We start from the raw sequence: 23,658 nt of genomic DNA on the forward strand, positions 1-23,658 counted from the left end.
ACAAAAGTCTAGCAATTAATAGCCAAAACATCAACAATCACACAAAGTACTGTCCAGGGGGGAAATGGTAATGTAAAACAGAAGACAGCTTTACAAGCAAAGAAAAGGTCAAAGATATTATGAAGTTTCACCTACAGATGAAACTCCATATATGGATTCTGCCGTATTAAAAGCCTTTCAAAACTCAAGGAGAACACTAATGCCTTGGTAAGTTGTAGAACAGAAGAAATTTGTTCCTAGCACACCACCTAACAAAATCAATTATGCAAATAGCCGTTTGCATTTGGAGTTTGCAACACACATTTTCTGCGTGCGGCAGTGATGTTCAATGTTTGCCTGTTATTTGTATTTTACATCACTTTCCTGACTTGGAGTCTTGGATCATATCCTTGTTCAGTGGTAATGGAATCTAGTGCCAACAGTTCAAGAGCAAACAAATGGATGGAGTTTGTAGGTATCTACGTACGGAATACTAAGTCTCCCTAATGTTAGACCAAGTCGTATTCATGCGAAAATAAAAGTACGAAATAAATTGTGGATGTCTAACTGATAGATTTGTTTTAAATTTTGGCACATTTTCACTTATGCATTCATAAAATAAGGTCTTGGTTGGTAGCAGAACATTTTAAAATCATCTTTGTTCGAGTCAAATGAGATTGGAATTTAAGATTTGTCCACTCAAACTTTGCCTTTTACTACTGCTGTCAAGGCCAAGAGCAGTGCTCTTTGTTTTTCTTTTAACTATATCAAGGAGTTCAGACCAAAAAAAAAAAATATCAAGGAGTAAATTAACATCTTACCCTTCATTTTGTGGTAGAGCTACAATAGTGATTTCCTCAGCAACTCCCTCAAATTGATATTTTTCAAAAACAATCTTCGAGTTTTCAACCCTCATCAAACAGATTGAGTGCAGACATGAATTTTCTCTACATATTGGGTTTTTAACGTTTGCTATTTATTTCTATTGTTGTTTGTGTCGACGTTTCTCAAAAGTAACAAAAACTTCTACTATTAGTGGAGGTCTGGAGGATATATTTACTCTTAGTTTGTTACTTAATTGACACTTTTGTGAGTACCTAAAAACATAAAATACTAGTTTAGAAGCGTGTAGTGATAATATTTTCTCGACTATATCTGTATATCATATAATGATGACATATCGTTAAGTTGAGACGAGAACACGAGATCTCTACTTATATTGATCCTCTCTCAAGCATCCTAACTTAAAAACCCAATAATTTTTTGAATCTTTTCTGAAATTGTTCAGTTTTGCAAGGATTTGTACTAGTTATTTTATGTTATTAAAAAAAAAAATCATAAACATATGAATGTATGATGTGCCAATAGTCATCATATGTAATTTTTGGGATTTAAAAATATGAACCAATAGTCAATTGTGATCCTCCAATCATATGATGAGAATCATTCTTTTCCAACCAAAAAACTAAGCTAGCTAGCTAAGCTAGTGATAGAAGGGGCGGCAGTTGAAACAGTTTGAAATCACAAGTAAGCCTGCAAATACTAAGAAACACGCTTTGATAGTTTGAAACAGTCTCACTACTTCTGTAAATCTTTCTTCATTTGTCAGGTTTCTTTTGTCACTCTCTTCCTCACTGATTCATTGCTTCCTTGCCTATTGTAGTCATTCTGCATCGTTTTCTCACTATTTTGGTTTTGTTTTTTTTCCCATGTCTTCAACTCCCTATATAGACAAAGCCCTGCTCTTTCTTCTTCCTTCCTTAGATTCCTCCCCACCATATTCTTTGTTTTTAATCAAACCCAAATCTTTTTATTCTTTGGTTTCTTGTTTTACTGCCGACCCTGTTTGATTGCCCTCAAGGTGTTTAATCAAATGCCTCTGACGTTTTGGCAACTGGGTTTTGCGTGAAGTTTCCAGAAGAAGCCACAGTTTGTTATAAAGAGGTTCAAGGTGAGAAAAATGGTGTCTTTGTGGGTCTCTGTGTTATTGGTGATTGGAGTTACTTTGTTTTCGTGGTTTAATATATCTTGTTTCCGGCTTTAGCTCAATTTGGTATGAAACTCTGGTGTTTAAAAAGTAATTTTAGCATTGACATAGCTGTTGAATTTTGTCTCATATCTCTCTGGTTCTTTTCTTGTTCCAATTATGGTTCCTTGTTCCAAGCACATGTTGCTTTTGTTGTGCATCTGTTCCTAATGGATTTTGATCGCACTGGCCGATTAGCCTCGTATTAATTAACTGTTGTATGTTCACCATTCTCTTAGAAGTTAACTTTTGCATGATTATACAATCCTGTTGCAAAGATAGAACATCTTGCTCTAGTATATGAACTCTTGAGCTCCATTTCCCTTGCAAGCCACTTTTGCAAGGACAAGTCGAGGTTAATTGGTAATATGAATTACAGTGTTTTTCATTTTCTTGTAGTTTAGTGCATGCTTTTGTATCTAAAGGATGAGGTTTAGTTTAAAGTATTTGATCTTTGTTCTTTCATTCTGCTTTCAAGGTCTCTTGTTACTGTAGAAAGGGTGTTGGTATCACCACATATGACATCGTCTCTGGAGGACCTTCTTGCAGAAGATGGTTTCAAAGGAAAAAAATTGTGGGCAAGGTCGAAGACTTCCTTGAGGACTGAAACTAGGCCTCATCACCTTAGTCCAGACCAACCAAAGAGACATTCAGTGTCAGGAGATATAAGGACAGGGAGGACGAGGTCTGATGTAAATCGTAATGGTACAAAAGGTGATGTGCCGACAGGTGATGACATTAGAGGTAGGAGGGGACTAAGAGATGATCTCCTTAGAAGAGATGAAGTAAGTGGAGGATCAAAGAAAGAAGTTAGGAATAGTAGACTTGGAGGACTAGGTTCTACTAGCGGGTGGGAAGCTAGGAGTTTAAATAGCAATTTAGCAGAGAGAGGTAATGCTAGCGTGTGGGAAGCTAGAAGTTTAAAGAGTAATTTATCGGATAGAGGTCATGCCAGTGTGTGGGAAGCTAGAAGTGTGAAGAATAATTTATCAGTGTGGGAAGCTGGAAGTTCAAAGAGCAATTTATCAGAGGATCAGCCGGAAACTGAGATAGTTGAGGTTGAAGATGAAGAATACAAGGACATATATTCAAATGAGTTGTATAGGTCAGAGGGAAGGAACGGTAAATATTCTACTGGAAGTATGGAAAAGGAAGGATTTGATGAGAGGTTAAGGAAGTTGAATGAGGAGGATAGGAGGCACAGCAACAGTTCAACTAACCATGTGTTGAGTTTTAGTGAAGTTAACAGGAAAAGCAGGAAACAGCGTGCGAGCTCTCATGACAGATTAAAGAGAGGTTCATCAATCAGCAAAACTTCTGACTATAGCGGCAGCCAAAAGCGTGATAAAGTTTTACATCCTGCTTCTAAACCTGCTCTTGATGAAATTGCTATCAAGGCCATGGTTTCCATATTAAGTGGATATATTAAGCGTTTTATCAAAGAGGAGGAGTTCCGGATTGCACTTAGAGATAACTGCCTGAGTTCTCTAAGCTCTAATGATCAGGAAGAAGAGCATGCTGAGAGCAAAGTCATACTAAACCTGGAAGAAGCAATGGAAACAATAGCAATGGCTGCTGAGGAGTCTGCAAATGAAAAAGATCTAAGAAGAGCCTCTTTGCAGCTTAGTGTTATCACAGGGTTGACCTCCGATGATTTGAAGGACGGATTTACATCGGGGGTTTTTAATTGTAGGTTGTCAGCTTGTGCTCATCTCTACCTCAGTGTGGTGTATAAGATACTGAAGAAAGACAGGGTATCGGCAAAGCATGTTCTGCAAGTGTTCTGTGATTCACCATTTACTGCAAGAACGATATTGTTGCCTGAATTGTGGGACTATCTATTTCTTCCACATCTTTCACATTTAAAGGTGTGGTATGATCAGGAGGCTGATTCTCTGGCAGATGCACACAATGGGCCAAGGAAACTGAAGCTTTTAGGAAAGGTGTACAATGATATTTTAGACTCTGGGACTTACCAATTTGCAGTTTACTACAAGGATTGGCTTACAGAAGGAATTGAATCTCCTAGCATTCCTTCCATCCATATCCCTTCATTATCTCTTCGACAAGTTCAGCAGGGAGGTTCTCATGGTCATTCTTCAGAGATAGCTAGTCCAGGTGGTCCGCAATCAATGGTCAGCAAAAAATTGTATGATGCAGTGTTTGGCCGCGCAAGTAAAACCGAATTGTATGAAGTTGAAGACGATGGAGAGATTGAAAGCTTTGAAGATTGTATGAGAACTCCTGATGGTTCAGTTGTTGTTGAACAAAAAAGACCGTACTCTGGTGAAGCAACTCAATATGGGTATCGAGACATTGAAGAAGATTCCACTCAGACTGCACTAGAAGATGAATTCCTTGTTGTAAGTAAATTTTTTTTTTTCCTGAATTAATTATTTTCCCAATGCACCCAACAAGTTGCCTATTCTATGTTAGCAGTGCTACCTGTTAATTTTCTCTTGAACATATAAAGCTTTATGAAAGCTTAGCTATCTAGCATTGATCCCAAATATACCATGAAGATATATTTGACTGAAATCCAACCTTGAATCTTGGTAACTTTTGACAACTACTTATATGAATTTGTTAGTTCTGTGGTACATAAATATAAATAATAGTCCTCTAATTGAGTATCTTGAGAGTATCTTGATCGTATGTAGTCCTCTAAACATATTGGATCTCATGCTCTGTAGCATTTCTGTAGGAAAATGGACTCTCAATGGCACCTGAGCAACAATGGAGTTGTTTTGGAGACATTGATCCACCAGAAAGTGACCTCAATGACCAATTTGGTGAAATTTCTAGAGAAAATACAGAAAGCACCAAGATGCTACATCAACCAGCTCCCAAAGAAAAGGAGCTTACTCCAAAAGGGATTAGAAAATCAACCTCCACTGTTTCGAATTCTAGTCAAGCATCAATTACCAGTTCTATCATAAATGTACTTAATTCTCTCTAGATTCTTTAACTTTGAAGAATGCCATTTTCTAGTGTATGGTATTTAACATTGTCTCTCTCTAATTGCAGCCAGTCAAAGCAAGTTCTTCTTCTGAAGGTGAGCCAAAAGGAACACCTAAGATACTATCATTTTGTAAATGCACTTATTGATGTGTTACAGTGTTACTCATATTTTACATTCACTTGGCACAGAGTTGCATGGAAGTTATGTTGAAGAAGGAATTGATTCATCAAGTATTCCCCAGGACTTCCTCTGCCCTCTAAGTGGGGAGTTGTTTGAAGATCCAGTGACTCTAGAGACTGGCCAAACCTTTGAGCGGTCAGCCATCAGGGCATGGTTTGATGAGGGAAACAGAACATGTCCTGTGACAGGAAAAGCTTTGGAATCTCTAGCAGTACCTCTTACAAATTTAATCTTAAAGCGTGTGATTCGTAGTTGGAAGTCTGAACATTCTAGGCAACTCTTAGCTTATGCCTCTCATGTAGTGGGGACCTCAGGGAGAGTTGGATCCAAACACTATGACGAAACAATTATTTTTGTGCTAGAGCAGCTTCTCACTTGTTTCAGCAAAAAGGAAAGAACAGCAAATGCCAGACATCTTATCTCTCTTGGATGCTTGCAGTTTCTTCTTCAACGGTTTGAAGTAGGAAAGGAGGAAGAGAAATCACGTGTAGCAGCACTCTTTGCCTGTTGCATAAAGGCAGATGCAGATTGTAGGAATCTAATTGCAAGCAGCATCAACAAACAGTGCCTCGTGGAGCTGCTTCAGGGAAAAGAGGTTAAAATAAGAACAAATGCAGTGTTGTTGATGACAGAACTCATCTGCTTGAAGAGGTGGGATATACCAATTTTGGGTAACAAATGATGTACTAAGTCATTTTCTCTTTTAAATTCAATCATTCATCTTTGAAACATGAAAAAACATGCAGCTTTTGGTTCAGGGGAAACAACACATCTGTTGCCTTTTTTCTTCTTGACTTGAATGTAAAAGATATAAGAAAGTATTCAATAATGAATCTGCAAGGGTTGGATTTGCTATCAAAACAATTAATTCTCATTGGTTATTTGGGTATTGAAGCAATCACCACTAAACCATGTTATTTTTGTCGTCATTGCAGGAAGAAAGATGTTTCATTATTTCTCACTGGCTTGCAGAATGAAGGGATGGTGAATACAATGGCCATTTTGCATGAGCATATCCAGAGTTCTTTACCCAACCAAAGGCCCCTGGCCGCTGTGCTTTTGTTCTACCTAGATATTTTGGTATACAGAAATTTTCCAAAACTTTTCATCCTTATTTTCTCCATTTATTCAGATAGTATGCCACTTTATTGCACCCTTTCTTTGCATCAGCAGTGCCACCTACAAACCCTGACCCAGTCAATATGAAAGTACAATTGTCTGAAAATTTTAGTCACTTTTTAGCAATATGAGTTCATTCATGCTTAATGCTTAACCACTGCAAGTGGCTTAGTGGTTCTTGCCTAGTTGGGTGTGCTCCCCAACCTAGGTTCGAACCCCGAAGCTGTCAAAGTGGCGAGGCACTGTGCTGCAATGCACAGTTGGAGCATTTCACATGCGCCGAAGGGGTTTATCTTGGGCTTAGGAAGCCTTTGGGTTCCCCTTGACAAAGTCAAAAAATGCTTAATGCTGCAGATACCAGTAACTGATTCTAGATCTTAAGTATAAATCCGTTGTTATATCTCTTTTAATTTATTTTCTGGACTAATTCAGTTGAGCAGTGAATAATGTCATATGTAAGATCTATTTTAGTTGTAGAATGGCAGAGATATGATGTTACTTCAAATCAAACAATTTGTTAGATCTGCTTATCAATAATTTTTCTAGCACATACTGGTTGGCAAAAACATAATCTCGAACTGGCATCAAGTGCTCAACCCATTCATGTTTTCATTACACAAATTCTAATAAAATCACATGGCATTTATTTCTGGTCATTCGAAGATAATGTATTTAACTCTTTTAAGCATTAAAATGTATGTTACTAAGACAACCATATGTTACAGGTATCAATTAAACCTCAAGAGTATAGCATACATAGATCGGAAGCAGTTGATGCCCTTGCCGAATGTCTTGATTGCAGCTTAACTGATGTGAATGTCCGAGAGAATTGCTGCAAAGCGCTTCTTATCTTGGGAATGCATTTCTCTATCTCTGGAAAATTGTTGTCAGAAAAGTGGATAACAGAGGAAGCAAATCCTAATGGTAATGGTGAAGTGAATTCGGTTGACAATGAAGACGGTTCACTAGCTAGTGACAGATATCCATCGGTACATTTGAATTCCCATATTCTCTATTTCCTTTGTCAGCTTCATTAGCAATTGATACTTGCAGCGAATTTCCTATCTCCATTCATACCATGGTACTAGGGTTACAGGATATAGGCCAATTGTTTATAAGTTTTATTATTAGGGTACTGTTCATTTTTAGCATCATTAGGTTTTATCCCTTGTATATTTTCCCCCTTCTTCTATTTGGTTATAAGAATGAGGCTGAAAGTTCAGTTCAGTTCAGTTTGTTTTGTTAAGAACTAGTGTCTCTAATCTAATTTTCTGCACATTTTCCTGATTAGAATTTCTTTGATCATATGATCACATATATCTTCTCTAAAATTTCGAGCGTGCTTTTTTTATTTTTCCTTTTTCCGAAGTGATGAGAACCTTAAATTTTAACTTCTGTGACTTTACTAATTTGATTAGATTCTAATTACCTGTTTGATGCTGCTAAATACAGGATGATGAAGAAAATTTGACTGAATATTGGTTGAGGTACTTGACAATCACACTGCTTGGATATGGAAAAAAATCAATTTTAGAAGTCCTTTCAAAGTGTCTAGGGTCAGAACACTCGAATTTGGTCAGGATGTGCCTAATCACTGCAGAATGGTTGAGCCGAGCACTTACTTCACTATCTGATTCCGAGTTTCAGCTCTTAGCCTTCTCATCTCTCATTCCTCCACTGAAGGAAAACCTGAAGAACAGTGAGCACGTTGAGCACAAAATTCTTGCTTCAATGTCTCTGCTCAACTTCAGCAAAATCTCCGGTAGGCCCCTGCGACATTAACTTAATTTCCCCAAAACGGTTACATCAGAAAATAATTAACAAATTTAAGCATCTGTGTTCCTATTAATTTACTGAATGTACAATGTTTGCTCGTCTCCTGCAGAGTGCAGGGTGCTTTTGATGGAAAGCACAGAAGATATTTCAATTCCTCTACAAAACCTTGCTGAAGTAACATGGAGTGCAAAAGTGTTATATGCCATCATTTCTGGACACAATCTTTAGACCGGTAAGAAAGATATGCCGGTCTGAATTATTCACTGCCACGTTACAATTTACAGGCATCTACTTGAAGTAATCAGAAGCTTCAGTATCTCCTGGATTTCTGAATAGAAGAAAAATTGAAAATTCTAGAGGAAAGAACCATATTAAGTCTAGTAACCTACAATATGAAATACAACAGCGGCAGATGCTATGCCCCGAATCCTACTATGCCGAACCAGCTACTCTGCAAACTGGGCATTTGAAATAGAAAGGCCTAGGGGGAAAGCACATAAAAACGTTAGCGTGAATGGACAAAAAATAAGTATTTGTAAAGAAAAGAGATTTTATACTTTCCCACGTTTATTTCTTTTAAAACCCAATGCATGCAACAATTATAAAACACATTTCTTTAAGCTTGAAAACTCGTGAAAATATACCAACCCCGCTGGTTAAGAGACAACGGACTAGCCCCGCTAGTCAAGTAACAGTAGAGTATGGGGAAGAAGTTATCACCATACGAGTAAGGCAGCCTCCCAGGCTCGGGTCGGAGCCTCCCAAGCTCTTGAGCATCCCATGCTTTTTGCTCAACTCACCCACAAACACATAGTATATGGGGAGGAGTACTAACAGGCTAGCTAGCAATAAAATAAAACGACCTAGTATAGGTATGATGGAGTAAAATCATACGAACACCGAAAACCAATAAGACTTCTCCAAAATCTCGCAAATAAAAGCACGAGTAAGATTCCCAACCGTACTCGGAGAATCTCATGATAATCAAATAAATCAACGACGTATCCCACACGTCAAAAGAATATTCCCAAATCCATCAACAAATAAGTGAGAATTAATAGATGAATATAATTTCCTCGAAAATCCCATTTTCGAAAGCCTTTCAAAAAATCTCAAAATCGACGAATAAAATATAATGTTTAATTCTGGAAATCACCTCAGAAAATGACTCATCGAAAATCATTATAAAACATAAATCCAAATCCGAGTATCGCAAACTCATTTCGAAAATCATGATGGAAAACCAATCAATGCCAAAATTATAATCCAAAACCAAATAATGTGCTTGATAAATAAAACGATAAATGAATAAATCACTCATTCAGAAAATATTCGCATGCATCATTTAAAATCAAAGGTCCACTCACAGTATACAGCTAATGTGGTACCCAAGAGTAAGGATACTCGTTGAGCGATGGGTCGATACCTCGTTCTGTACAAAATTATATTCTGTAAACAACAACTTGAAAGTTAAGTACAATTCTAAGACGAAACCCAAAAATCCCTCGTAACTCATCATCTCCATTCCTCCTCGGATTTAACCTAAACTTCACCACTAACAACAATTCGTTAATTTAAAGGTTCTAGGGCAGAATCGAGAGAAATCTGATAGTCGGGTTCTCATAATTCAATAATCAAAACTCCACACTTCGGAGAAATCGAAATCGATAACAAACTTCTCCAATTTCCACAAGATTCATATTTACAAGTTCTACAACTCACAACCAACTTAACTAGCCAAAACAGAAAACTAGAATCGGCCCTATGTGCCTCCATGCGCCACCAAAAGTGGCGACGCTTGGGCGGGCCAACTCCGATCTAGGTCACTCAATTTAATCAACATGATCATCTCAACTACAACAAAGCCTAGAAATACATTGGTTGGCCGGAAATCGAGCTTGATCGGAAAAGGGCCGATTTGAACAGTAAAATCTTCGATTCGTCCTCCACGCTTCGAATTGTTGCAAGCTAGAGACTTGGAGGGATTTATTAGCGAAGGATGGGCTTTCCAAAATGACTGGTTTTGTCGAAGATGGTGGCCAGAATCGGAAGAAATCGCAGTTTGAAGTAAACTGCTACAGTGATCGGTTTTGGGTTCGATCCCCTCTTTTCTGGCCAATCCGCCGTGATTCACCACTATAGGCGTGTGCAGCAGGAGGAGGCGGTTCTAAAGTGACCAGTGGCATGCCGTCAGGTGGCCAGACGGCGAAGAAACACTAGAAAAAACTGAAACACCCGAAGAGAGAGAGAGAGCGCAAGGGAGGAGAGAGAGAGTTACCGCAGTCGGTTTTCCGGAAATGGAAACCTACCACATTAACTTTCTCTTTTTATACAAAATTACCATGAACAGTAACTTTAGTTTTTCGATCATAACTTTAACATACGAACTTCGATTTAAACGTACCACATATCCACAGACTCGGTTTAATGTTTTCTACAACTTTCCTGAAGAAAATTTTCTAAAAAACTGACACGAACAAAAAGTCAACTTTTTGGGTCCACTAAAAGTACTGAAACGACAGTAAAAGTGAAAGAAATTGTCGTTTACCGTCCAAATGACTAGTAAACCGGTCAATTGAGATACAGGACGTTACAGCGATAGAATCTGAAACTTGTCTTAGAAACGCGAGGGCATTTACATATCCCTTCCCAATTAAGTAGTCACTTTAGTGAGCGTTTCAACCTCATTGCAAACGCGCTCCGTGATCTAGAGCCACTTGACTTGGGGTAAATGAAGTCTACCAGGAACCTTCATGTATATTCCGTATCTAGATCCTCATAAAGATACGTAGCGACCACATTCGTAAGCTGCATGTTCAGTTATTCGGAAACTACCAAACTGACAAGGTAGTAGAGTGCAATGACATCCATTACGAGAGAATATGTCTCATCATAGTCGATTCCAGGGCGTTTGTGAGAAGCCTTGCGCCATAAGGTGAGATTACCATATCTTTTTCTCATCACGCTTTCTAATGAAGACCCATTAGTCAACATGTTTTATGTCAGGGGTGTTGGCAACACTGGCTCGGAAAACCTTCCTCTTCGTTAGAGAATCCAACTTAACCTGGATCGTATCTTTCCATTTAGGCCAATTTTTCTACGTTAGCATTCATCATCAACGGAGCGTGGTTCGATATGTCACGCCCCGAATTTTAAATACAATTAAAATCCGAAACATGAATTATACAACTTAATAGAATAAACGTCCTGAATTTTTTTCTCACAAACAACCACACTTCACACCTCTCAATATTACAATAAATCAAATCCTCAAGTTAATTATTACAACACACTCTCACCAAATCAAATTGTAAGGCTCAATGAGCTTAACTCACCTCACTATTACAAATGCTGTAAAACTATAACAAATACTCTAACCCGCTCGATCACCGCCCTGATTCTCCTGACCTGCAGGATTACCCGCTACACCGTTTGAATAGTGTACCGGGATTGCAACAATACAAACCCGGTAAGCTTTTTGCAAAGCTCGTATGAGTAAATGAAAGGATTGCACGATTTAAAGTAACACAATCAACTCAAGCACATTTTAATTTTGTTTTGCATAAGAATTGAAGTGTACAACATCACTTCAAGCATCAATCAACTCACATCTCATCATAACTACTCAATAATAAACAACTTCTTACTCAATATATACTCACAGGCTTATGATTTATTTATATAAATCATCCCATGCAGTATATTATACTTACAGGCTTATGATTAATTATATTAATCACCCCATTCAGTATATCATACTTACAGGCTTATGATTAATTATATTAATCACCCCATTCAGTATGTCATGTCATACCCAAGGGCATATGATAACTCGTTTATCCCCCAAGCAGTATGACGGCAGACAGACTAGAGCTCTAACTGTATCGTAAAGTGTCACCTGGGCCAAGGTTCACCTTACGAATGACTGCTTTTCTCAATTCACTCGACTCCTTATTTAATTCATCTCAACGACTCAACTATCGCACTTTACTCAATTACCCATTATCATAGACAACACAACATCTAAGATAAATCACATATTCCAAGGGTAATGCTCAAAATATAACTCAGTAAATCACACCATCCAATATATATTCCACGTAAATATATATATACGTAGTCACCCACACAAGAGTGACCACTAATACCAACTATAGTTCACATGCAATAAAATCTAGAAATTCATTTTTATAGTTTAAATACATTTTACTTACCTATGGACCGTAGTCGATCAAGTCCATATAATTTAAAACAAATATTTATTTTCGTAAAACAATTTCCACAATTTCTCAATTAAATAAAATCACCGAATTTCGGTTCGTGAATGAACCATGTGCGATTTACTCACCTCGATATTCCCGCTGCGTCTTCAATTCAACACAATACACACCGAAATCGCTCACCCAAGGAAGACCGTTAATCACCTAATCACACATGACCTTAACTTAGCCAATAACTCAAAAACATATTCAAACGACAATCCAACGGTCGGATCGAAATTAAATGATGATCCAACGGTCGGATCCTCACGGATCGCCCTTAGGATCACCCTCCAAAAATCATCACGAAGATCCAACGGTCGGATCTTCCTGAATCGTCCTTACTAACATCTTCACAAATTTATACGAAAATCCGACGGACGGATTCTCACGAATCGCCTCCCTAATCACTGTTTTGCATTTATACGAAGATCCAACGGTCGGATCTTCGCCCATGACCACACAAAGCCACTGGGACAGTCATAAGATCATCATATCAAAACTACAAGTCCATCTGACGGTCCTAACTTCACAGATCACAAATCTAACGATCGAAATCGCTCTAAACTTAAAAATTCATAACTTAATCATACGATATCCAAAAATTGCGTATAATATATCAAAATGATCGTATTGAAATATAGAATCTGAAAATGTACAGAAACTATATTTTTGACCCCCGGAGGTGGCCGGAAAGGGCCGCCGGAGTTAGTGGCAGAGCCGCCGCCGACCACCACCAATGGTGTCGGGGCCGGGCTGCTCTTCTTCCTCTCATCATGCTTAACAACTTTCATAACTACCATGTAAGCTGAAAATGACCGGAAGTGGTTGAAATTACCTAAAACAGTCGAGGTGGCCGGAATTTTTTCCAGAAACCGGCGAGAATTTGCAGAAGTCGGCGAAGCTCCGATCAACGTAAAAATGTCCTCCTTTCGCTTCGATTCCTTCAGGAGACTTGTTCAGAACTTAAAGACGAACTCACTGGTTCAAGAATCACTCAAAACGAAGCTCTACAGCTCGAGATATCTTGATCGAAAGCGTCGGTGGCCGGAAAATTTCCAGAATCCGGCGAGCTTGAATTCCGACGTAAAAACTTCAATTTCTCGCTTCGATCCCTTCTGAAGTGTTGTTAAGAAACTCAAGGAGAACTCACTGGATCAAGAATCACTCAAAACAAAGCTCTACAACTCGAGATATCGAGCTCCACAGTCCAGTTTCGATCTAGGTCGGGTTGAGCTTCCAGTCGCCACCACAAGCCACGCCGACGTGCAAGGTTACTTCTGGGAGCTTCAGGAAGTTGAGGCGAGCTCGTGGATGAAGTTTGGTGAGGATTGATGGCCGGTAGCTTGAGATATCAAGCTTGGAACCAAAATGAGCTCAAACCGGCCTCGTGTTCCACCGTCGTGTACGGTTCAAGAGCCGGCGAAAGGCTACCACCGGCAGCTGCGCAAGGAAGAAGTGAAGGCGTGGGACGTGGTCTAGGGTCGATCGATGGCCTATGGAGCGAGAACGAGCTTGGAGAAGTTTGCTCTGTTCTTGGATGCTTTCGGACGAGAGAGAGTGAGAGAGAGGTCGATAGAGAAATGAAAAAAAGAAACAGAATGATGGCTCTCCGACAAGAGGAGGACCGTTACAGCTAAAGGGAGGGGTGAGAAAACTAAAGGAAGGGTGAAATGTTTGTCTTTGATTCTTTCACGAGATGGTATTATTCCTCTATCGAGGTTCGTATTATTCCTCCGACGAGTTTCGTACAATTCCTCTAACGAGGTTATTACAATCTACCCCCCTTAAAGGAATTTCGTCCCGAAATTCAAGCACCTAATTCCACAAAGAGCTGTGGATACTTCGCTCTCATGTCAGACTCTAACTCCCATGATGCATCACCCTCGTCATGATGACTCCACAGCACCTTCACAAGATCAACCTCCTTCTTACGAAATCTCTTCGTAGAACTATCCCAGATACGAACAGTTCTAACCACAAGGGTCATATCTCAATGGTAACTAAATCAATTCATCACTTCACAAATCACCACATAGAAACTCAATCATAATAGTAATGAGTCACGTATCACTACTCAACAAGTGTTATATCATCTCATAACACAATCACGATAAGGTGTAGCCTTGGCTAACCCACACAATCTCCTCAACCATGAGGCATACATCACACAACTAACCATCCACAACCATTCCAGAACAAGAATCACAGGCAAAAGTTTAACTACAAATATTAGTCAAACTTAACCACACAAAATAATGTGTAGAAGAACAATGCTTCACTACACTCATAATTTAAAGAAGGTTAAACGCCTCCACAACATCTTCTTATTTATCATGGGTTATTTATCATGGGCCACTTGGCCTTCTTGTGGGCTCTGGGAGGGTCCACTAGTACGTGTTCACTCCAATGATGATAGTTTGGGCTTGCCCAATCCTTGGGCTAAGCATTTGAACCGGCCATTTAGGCTGACCATTTGGGCTGAACGTTGGGCTTCCATTTGAGCTTAACATTCGGCCTACCATTTGGGCTTACTATTTGGGCCTACCAATTGGCCCACCAACTTCCAGCTCGGCTACGGTATGAAATTGTACATACCGTATATACGTATGCATACCGTACAGACCGTATATACGTATGCCTACCGTACAACTGTATATACGGATGCATACCGTACAGACTGTATATACGTATGTATACCGTACATACCGTATATACGTCCGTATATCAAGCATATACGAGATCCAAAAATATTTGTAGGAGGTAAGGTTCGAGCCCCCAACCTCAAACACGAAGGTTTTGCTCCCAACCACTGAAGCAAGAGCTGCTTTCATTAATATATGCACACGCGTTATATTTATTATGTCATAGGCGACATAAATAAAATAAAGGGGGAGGCAAGGTTCGAAACCTTAACCTGCTGCACGAAACCTTTGTCCCCAACCACTGGAGCACAAGCTGTGCTTAATATAATGTGTACAAATTTTATACTTATTATGTCATAAACGAACATAATAAAAATAAACGAGAGGCGAGGTTCGAACCTCAGACCTCTTGTACACGAACTTTACACTCAACCACTCGAGCACGGCTGCTCACGTTATTATCCATACCAATCCTTTTATTTAAACCAACTGTTTCAACTGTTTCAACAATTCGGCCCAAAACATCCAAGACTGTTGCAGAAACCCAGCCCAACGTATCCAAAACTGTTACAGAAATCCGGCCCAACTCATCCAAAACTGTTTCAGAAACTCGGCCCATCATGTCCAAAACTGTTTCTGAAACTCGGCCCATCAGGCCTCCACCCACAGCTACAGTGATGCCTTGATCCGAGACAGGCCCAAGTACGGCCCACTTGTGTCACGGCTTATCCCTTCCGTGATTTACGGCAGTCAAATCTGCTTTCGGCTACAGCTGTCTGCCACAGCGCCTCGAGATTCCCTCGGTCCCCTTACACTCTCTCCACGCGCCAACAGCTTTTCCGGGTTTCGGGGCGACTTTAATCCAACGCGTGGATTCAAATTCTGAGATCGTTCATCCAACGGTAGAGATCTGCTCACCTTGTTCTATAAATAGGTGCATTCTGGAGACGCGACTGTTCACTCCAAAGGAAAAGAAATTTTCTTCCGAGCTCAAGCCTTTCTCTCTCAACTCTGCAGCCTTTCTCTTCTCAAATCCCCAGTTTTTCACTCTCAGATCTTCAATCTTTTCCTCCAAATCTTCAATCCTTCTTTCTCAGATCTTTTCTTCCATTTGAAGATTCGATCTCATCTTTCCTCTGAGAATCTCAGATCTCCAATCACCAGTTCAACAACTCCAATCCTTCTAACAAAATCTCCCTCAAACACTAAACCATGTATTCCTCGATTTTCACATCCTCTCACTCCATGACCCAAGAGCCACGAACTCTGCAACTAATGGAGCTCCAAACCCCGCAACAAATGGAACCACAACAACAGCAACCAACAGAGGAGGGAGGAAACACCCAAGCAGCTGGAAGTAGTGCCAACATGGATTTCTGGCGAAGCCGTACCAGGTGGATTCCTACTCCAGAACAAATAAGAATCCTCAAGGATCTTTACTACGTCAAGGGATTTAAGTGCCCAACTTCAGAGCACATTCACGAGATCTGCCTCCAGCTGAACCAGTATGGACATGTTGAGGGTAAGAACATTTACTTTTGGTTCCAGAACGTCAGGGCTCGAGAGAAGCAGATGAATAGGTGTAATCAGGCTGCTCCAGTGCCCATGGAAACTAGTTCTCTTGGTACTGGTGGATCCATTGATCTCAATTTTGGGTCCACTGGTTCTACTGGTGCTGGTGGATCCATCGACATCAATTTTGGGCCAGCTGGTGGATCCATTGACATCAATTTTGGGTCCACTAGTTCTACTGATGATGGTAGATCCATTGATCTCAACTTTGGTTCCACCTATTCTACTGGTAATGAAGGATTTATTTACTTAAATTTTGTTTCGTATTCTTCCTCACACTTCAACACTAATACCAGTACAACTCTTTTGGCACAACAGGAGGACAAACATCCCTGCAACAACGAGGAGGAGATCACCAGGAGGTTCAAACTCTTCCTCTGTTCCCTGTGCACGGCGAGGACGTCTTTGGTAACCTGAAGGCTACTTCCGAGGAAGGTAGCGCTTTTGGTTACTATTCTGGTGGCTCAGGCGGTTACCACAGTGGCTCAAACGTTTCTCTTGAGCTCAGCCTAAATCCATCCGGAGCTGCTGACTAGGCTTAGTATAGCATAGTCCTCGTTTTTTTTTTTTTTTTTTTTTTTTTTTTTGTAATATAAAATCAATAAGATGGTGTGCATGTTTTCTTTTCTTTTTGTTTAACCAACAACAACACCAAGGATCGAACCTTGGTCACCCAATACTATTTTCAAAACCATAAACAACTCTACTGCACACTTCTTTCATAATGATGCAATAAAAACAATCACTCAAAAAGAATCCAACAATCAAATAAGTCGCATCGAGGTCTAGCTAGTATCCTCTGAGTCAAACCAAACACAAACAATTTCATCGATAGGATTAGGGATTTATAAAGCTAAACACATCCTGAGTTAGCTAGGAAAAACCCACGTCTTTAGAGTTACTCTTACAACTCTTATAGAATCTCGATAATTCCATCTATCAATTGCTTCAACAAAAACTCACCACAATTCAATCCCTAACATTTAGCGATTCAGAAATCGAATCAAACTCCATATCACATAGTAATTCACTTGAACCACTATGGATACCTAACAAAGTCACTAAAATCAATATCTGAAATTGCGTTTAACTATATCACCTAAAATCAATCACCAAAGGCAAACCCTTGCCTGACTCTAACATGTCCTCCATGCTTCTTCCTGCACCATACATAGGCCTCAAAATTTAATTTCATTCACTTGTACAAAACTATATTCACAAGTCACGGTCAGGTCATCAACCCATGGTGTTCAAATGAATAAATTTCAAATTCAGTTTTCCTTGTGAATCGTAACGTATCGTTCCAAAATGATGCAAGCAACATCAACCACGTATATAAAACACATCTCGCGAACTCAATTCAAATTCCGAATCACCAAAACTACTACTAATTCCAATTCTACCGACAATCTTAATTCTGAAGGAATTATAGTACTCAACGGCAACCCAAAACAATGGTCTCTCATCTCTAACCATCGAGCACAAAATAAAATTCTTGTCTCGCACCTTAAACCCTGCTTAACAACTTACAAGCACAAGGAAGAAGTAACCGCAATAATTTCTTCCCTAACCTCAACCCTACTAACCAACTCCACAAGGACATCTCATTACAAAACAAGATATTTAATCCTTGATACGTACATCCCATCCAAAAACATTTGTATATCCAACTTAAGAAGGAAAAATCTCTATCAATTTATACTCGTATCCAACCTAGGTACGTGCATAGATCCACATCATGCCTTCAACCAAACACTTCAACAATCAAAAGAACCTCATTTCCATAAAACAATCCTCGTTGACTTAACAGAGTTGAATCAAGAGGTTCCTATTCCTCAAGGATTGTAACTCGCGGCCACTGAACTTATTCCCATACGAACCTACAAGACAACTGTAAGGTTCTAAGTACAACCCCTTCGAATATCCATCACCTAAGGAGTATAGTATGCTTGGCTAATACTTGTATAACACTTAAAACACAGTATAAGTCAAATACAAATTCATATTAACCAAGTCAATACTATAGGGAAGGTATTCACGTTCCTAAAACGACCTAGCGGCCTAAACAACTCCCAACACTCACGCATACCCAATGACTTAGCCAATACCGAAGAGCACACGATGGGGATCCGCTGCAGCCGGGCCATCACTCGGAAGGTATTGACACATCACCAAATATGCACCTTACGCTCTGATACCAAACTGTCACGCCCCGAATTTTAAATACAATTAAAATCCGAAACATGAATTATACAACTTAATAGAATAAACGTCCTGAATTTTTTTCTCACAAACAACCACACTTCACACCTCTCAATATTACAATAAATCAAATCCTCAAGTTAATTATTACAACACACTCTCACCAAATCAAATTGTAAGGCTCAATGAGCTTAACTCACCTCACTATTACAAATGCTGTAAAACTATAACAAATACTCTAACCCGCTCGATCACCGCCCTGATTCTCCTGACCTGCAGGATTACCCGCTACACCGTTTGAATAGTGTACCGGGATTGCAACAATACAAACCCGGTAAGCTTTTTGCAAAGCTCGTATGAGTAAATGAAAGGATTGCACGATTTAAAGTAACACAATCAACTCAAGCACATTTTAATTTTGTTTTGCATAAGAATTGAAGTGTACAACATCACTTCAAGCATCAATCAACTCACATCTCATCATAACTACTCAATAATAAACAACTTCTTACTCAATATATACTCACAGGCTTATGATTTATTTATATAAATCATCCCATGCAGTATATTATACTTACAGGCTTATGATTAATTATATTAATCACCCCATTCAGTATATCATACTTACAGGCTTATGATTAATTATATTAATCACCCCATTCAGTATGTCATGTCATACCCAAGGGCATATGATAACTCGTTTATCCCCCAAGCAGTATGACGGCAGACAGACTAGAGCTCTAACTGTATCGTAAAGTGTCACCTGGGCCAAGGTTCACCTTACGAATGACTGCTTTTCTCAATTCACTCGACTCCTTATTTAATTCATCTCAACGACTCAACTATCGCACTTTACTCAATTACCCATTATCATAGACAACACAACATCTAAGATAAATCACATATTCCAAGGGTAATGCTCAAAATATAACTCAGTAAATCACACCATCCAATATATATTCCACGTAAATATATATATACGTAGTCACCCACACAAGAGTGACCACTAATACCAACTATAGTTCACATGCAATAAAATCTAGAAATTCATTTTTATAGTTTAAATACATTTTACTTACCTATGGACCGTAGTCGATCAAGTCCATATAATTTAAAACAAATATTTATTTTCGTAAAACAATTTCCACAATTTCTCAATTAAATAAAATCACCGAATTTCGGTTCGTGAATGAACCATGTGCGATTTACTCACCTCGATATTCCCGCTGCGTCTTCAATTCAACACAATACACACCGAAATCGCTCACCCAAGGAAGACCGTTAATCACCTAATCACACATGACCTTAACTTAGCCAATAACTCAAAAACATATTCAAACGACAATCCAACGGTCGGATCGAAATTAAATGATGATCCAACGGTCGGATCCTCACGGATCGCCCTTAGGATCACCCTCCAAAAATCATCACGAAGATCCAACGGTCGGATCTTCCTGAATCGTCCTTACTAACATCTTCACAAATTTATACGAAAATCCGACGGACGGATTCTCACGAATCGCCTCCCTAATCACTGTTTTGCATTTATACGAAGATCCAACGGTCGGATCTTCGCCCATGACCACACAAAGCCACTGGGACAGTCATAAGATCATCATATCAAAACTACAAGTCCATCTGACGGTCCTAACTTCACAGATCACAAATCTAACGATCGAAATCGCTCTAAACTTAAAAATTCATAACTTAATCATACGATATCCAAAAATTGCGTATAATATATCAAAATGATCGTATTGAAATATAGAATCTGAAAATGTACAGAAACTATATTTTTGACCCCCGGAGGTGGCCGGAAAGGGCCGCCGGAGTTAGTGGCAGAGCCGCCGCCGACCACCACCAATGGTGTCGGGGCCGGGCTGCTCTTCTTCCTCTCATCATGCTTAACAACTTTCATAACTACCATGTAAGCTGAAAATGACCGGAAGTGGTTGAAATTACCTAAAACAGTCGAGGTGGCCGAAATTTTTTCCAGAAACCGGCGAGAATTTGCAGAAGTCGGCGAAGCTCCGATCAACGTAAAAATGTCCTCCTTTCGCTTCGATTCCTTCAGGAGACTTGTTCAGAACTTAAAGACGAACTCACTGGTTCAAGAATCACTCAAAACGAAGCTCTACAGCTCGAGATATCTTGATCGAAAGCGTCGGTGGCCGGAAAATTTCCAGAATCCGGCGAGCTTGAATTCCGACGTAAAAACTTCAATTTCTCGCTTCGATCCCTTCTGAAGTGTTGTTAAGAAACTCAAGGAGAACTCACTGGATCAAGAATCACTCAAAACAAAGCTCTACAACTCGAGATATCGAGCTCCACAGTCCAGTTTCGATCTAGGTCGGGTTGAGCTTCCAGTCGCCACCACAAGCCACGCCGACGTGCAAGGTTACTTCTGGGAGCTTCAGGAAGTTGAGGCGAGCTCGTGGATGAAGTTTGGTGAGGATTGATGGCCGGTAGCTTGAGATATCAAGCTTGGAACCAAAATGAGCTCAAACCGGCCTCGTGTTCCACCGTCGTGTACGGTTCAAGAGCCGGCGAAAGGCTACCACCGGCAGCTGCGCAAGGAAGAAGTGAAGGCGTGGGACGTGGTCTAGGGTCGATCGATGGCCTATGGAGCGAGAACGAGCTTGGAGAAGTTTGCTCTGTTCTTGGATGCTTTCGGACGAGAGAGAGTGAGAGAGAGGTCGATAGAGAAATGAAAAAAAGAAACAGAATGATGGCTCTCCGACAAGAGGAGGACCGTTACAGCTAAAGGGAGGGGTGAGAAAACTAAAGGAAGGGTGAAATGTTTGTCTTTGATTCTTTCACGAGATGGTATTATTCCTCTATCGAGGTTCGTATTATTCCTCCGACGAGTTTCGTACAATTCCTCTAACGAGGTTATTACACGATATCATCGGACTCAACAAACTCATGCGCTATGAAATTAGCGAGTACATCATCAATCATGATGGAGTTTCTATCCCACGTCTCATGTACACTAGTGTCATTTTCAGAGAGCTCTATATTCTCAGGAATACGTTGAGGCGTCTTCCAACGATAACTATAATCTGAAACATTCTCATGAGACGGATTTTGAGTGTCAAGGATCAAATGATTGAGTTGTGCCAAAGTATCCTTCGTACCCACGGGGCTCCCACACATCCTAGCTGGGGCCATGGCCTGTAACGCCAGAGTGCCACTCTCTATGGCGTTAGTGCCATGCCTACCTTCGTGTAGGGTGAGGCTACGTTCTCTTGTAGGAACGTTTATCCTTGCAGGCATGTTTGCAGCAGAGATATGTGTGATCTCGTCACTTTAGCGAGGATCAAGATGAGACATAGTGGGGATAGACCACGACAATTCCTGTCGTTCCTGTTGAACATCTGTGTTCTTATCTCCCCCTAACGATGGGAAAACTGTCTCATCAAAGTGACAATCCACAAATCTAGCGGTAAAGAGATCGTCTAGCAAGGGTATTAAGTGGTGGATGATGGTTGGACTCTCATATCCAACATATGCGCTCATTTGTCTGTGAGGACCCATCATGGTGCACTGTGGCGGCACAATTGGCACATAAATGGCACACTCAAATATGCGTAGGTACGAGATATTTGTACTCAGTCATTAGCTGTAACACAGAGATAGATTGAGTAGAGGTGCGTCGTAGACGAATTAGTATAGCTGCATGCAATATTGCATCACCCCAAGCTGATATAGGGAGATTGGTGCGCATTTCTAATGTCTGGCCTACCATTGTAGTCATTTCTGCAAGATCATTTGGGTGTGTACGTACATGGGAATATGATGTCCAACATCAGTCCCAGTGATATGCAATAATCATTGAAAGTTTTCGATGTAAACTCTCTAGCATTGTTAAGTCATATTGACTGAATGAGATGATCCGAGGAGTGAGCCCGTCACCATATGATCTGTGGTAGGAGTGTAGAATAAGCAACATTACAAGTGGACAATGGCACAACACATGACCAACGTGTTTGCACGTTAACCAACGTCATGAAATATTTAAACGTCCGCAAGTTGGTTGAACAGGTCCACAGATTCCCCTCGGATTCTATGTAAGAACATAATGAGTATGTACGTATCCTTTGCGTGAGACGGTCTCAGTCCTAATTTCCCTAAGGAACAAACTTTGTAGAACTAGCGAGGGGCCTCAGAAGCAACCAATGAGGATTTTGGTTGGCTATTGGAAGCAAAGTTTGGTGATTGCAGCATCACCTGGGGCGCCATCACCATGATGGACGCCATTTATGGCATCATGGATAGGGACTATGTCGACCCTAGGCCAATGGTGGACGGCAGCGGCGGCGGTCACACTCAGTCTAGGAATCAACCTTTGATTCTTGCTTCATTTCGCTCGAAAGAATGGATGTCCGTGTGAAGTCTTTAGTAGACGGATCATCATATCATGACTAGGATGACCTATCATGTCGTGACAAAGCCAATATGTGTCTAAATCTAGGAGATCTTTTCTCATAACTTTATTGGATTTAATAGGTCGAATTGTAGTGACATAAAGTCCACTAGATTGATACATAAGCTTCTCTAAGATGTGCTTCCATCCGCAATCATTAGAGGTAATGCAAATGAACTCTTTTTTGTTCTTAGTATCTATTTTCGCATGGAGTCTGTTGGCTAGAATAGCTCTATAGGGTTTGATTTTCCCTAGGAGCGTAGAGAGTTTATGCGACAATATTGTCCTTGAACTTAATAATCAAGGTGCCATTTGGCAAGAGGAATTTGGGTCATTCCATGTCCTTGAACTAATCCTGATGGCCCAGCCATCGTAGTCACAAAGGAATATGCTTAGAATTAAAATGGAGTCATAATGAAAAGAACTCGAAATTGTATTCATAAGCCAACGGTGTACATCATTGTTTCTTAACCATTAAGAAAATCTAATTTGACACTAGCTAATGCAAAACA

At 40.0% G+C, this 23,658-nt stretch overlaps 1 protein-coding gene and 2 long non-coding RNA genes across 4 annotated transcripts; 1 reads left to right on the forward strand and 2 right to left on the reverse strand.

Annotated features, from left to right (window-relative positions):
• The first annotated feature begins 1,489 nt into the window (after positions 1-1,489).
• Positions 1,490-8,598, forward strand: LOC133731994 (putative E3 ubiquitin-protein ligase LIN-2). 2 transcript variants are annotated; one of them, XM_062159450.1, is made up of 9 exons: positions 1,490-1,930; positions 2,484-4,368; positions 4,710-4,946; positions 5,033-5,060; positions 5,156-5,798; positions 6,083-6,227; positions 6,992-7,255; positions 7,719-8,028; positions 8,152-8,598. In XM_062159450.1, the coding sequence occupies exons 2-9, from the start codon at positions 2,524-2,526 to the stop codon at positions 8,268-8,270; spliced, it is 3,591 nt and encodes a 1,196-aa protein (XP_062015434.1). In that variant the 5' UTR covers positions 1,490-1,930; positions 2,484-2,523; the 3' UTR covers positions 8,271-8,598. The 2 variants fall into 2 exon arrangements, with proteins under 2 accessions (XP_062015434.1, XP_062015435.1); XM_062159451.1 differs by lacking the exon at positions 1,490-1,930 and adding an exon at positions 1,966-2,032.
• A 2,638-nt stretch (positions 8,599-11,236) lies between these two features.
• On the reverse strand, positions 11,237-12,440 carry LOC133728748 (uncharacterized). Its single transcript, XR_009855983.1, has 2 exons — positions 12,391-12,440; positions 11,237-11,465 (listed from the first exon to the last, which is right to left on the reverse strand). It is a non-coding gene; the product is annotated as an uncharacterized LOC133728748 (long non-coding RNA).
• Positions 12,441-18,779: 6,339 nt separating this feature from the next.
• On the reverse strand, positions 18,780-19,983 carry LOC133728123 (uncharacterized). The gene is made up of 2 exons (XR_009855633.1): positions 19,934-19,983; positions 18,780-19,008 (listed from the first exon to the last, which is right to left on the reverse strand). It is a non-coding gene; the product is annotated as an uncharacterized LOC133728123 (long non-coding RNA).
• Positions 19,984-23,658: the final 3,675 nt, after the last annotated feature.

Source organism: Rosa rugosa, chromosome 2 (assembly GCF_958449725.1).
Source record: "Rosa rugosa chromosome 2, drRosRugo1.1, whole genome shotgun sequence".
NCBI classification, from domain to species: domain Eukaryota; kingdom Viridiplantae; phylum Streptophyta; class Magnoliopsida; order Rosales; family Rosaceae; genus Rosa; species Rosa rugosa.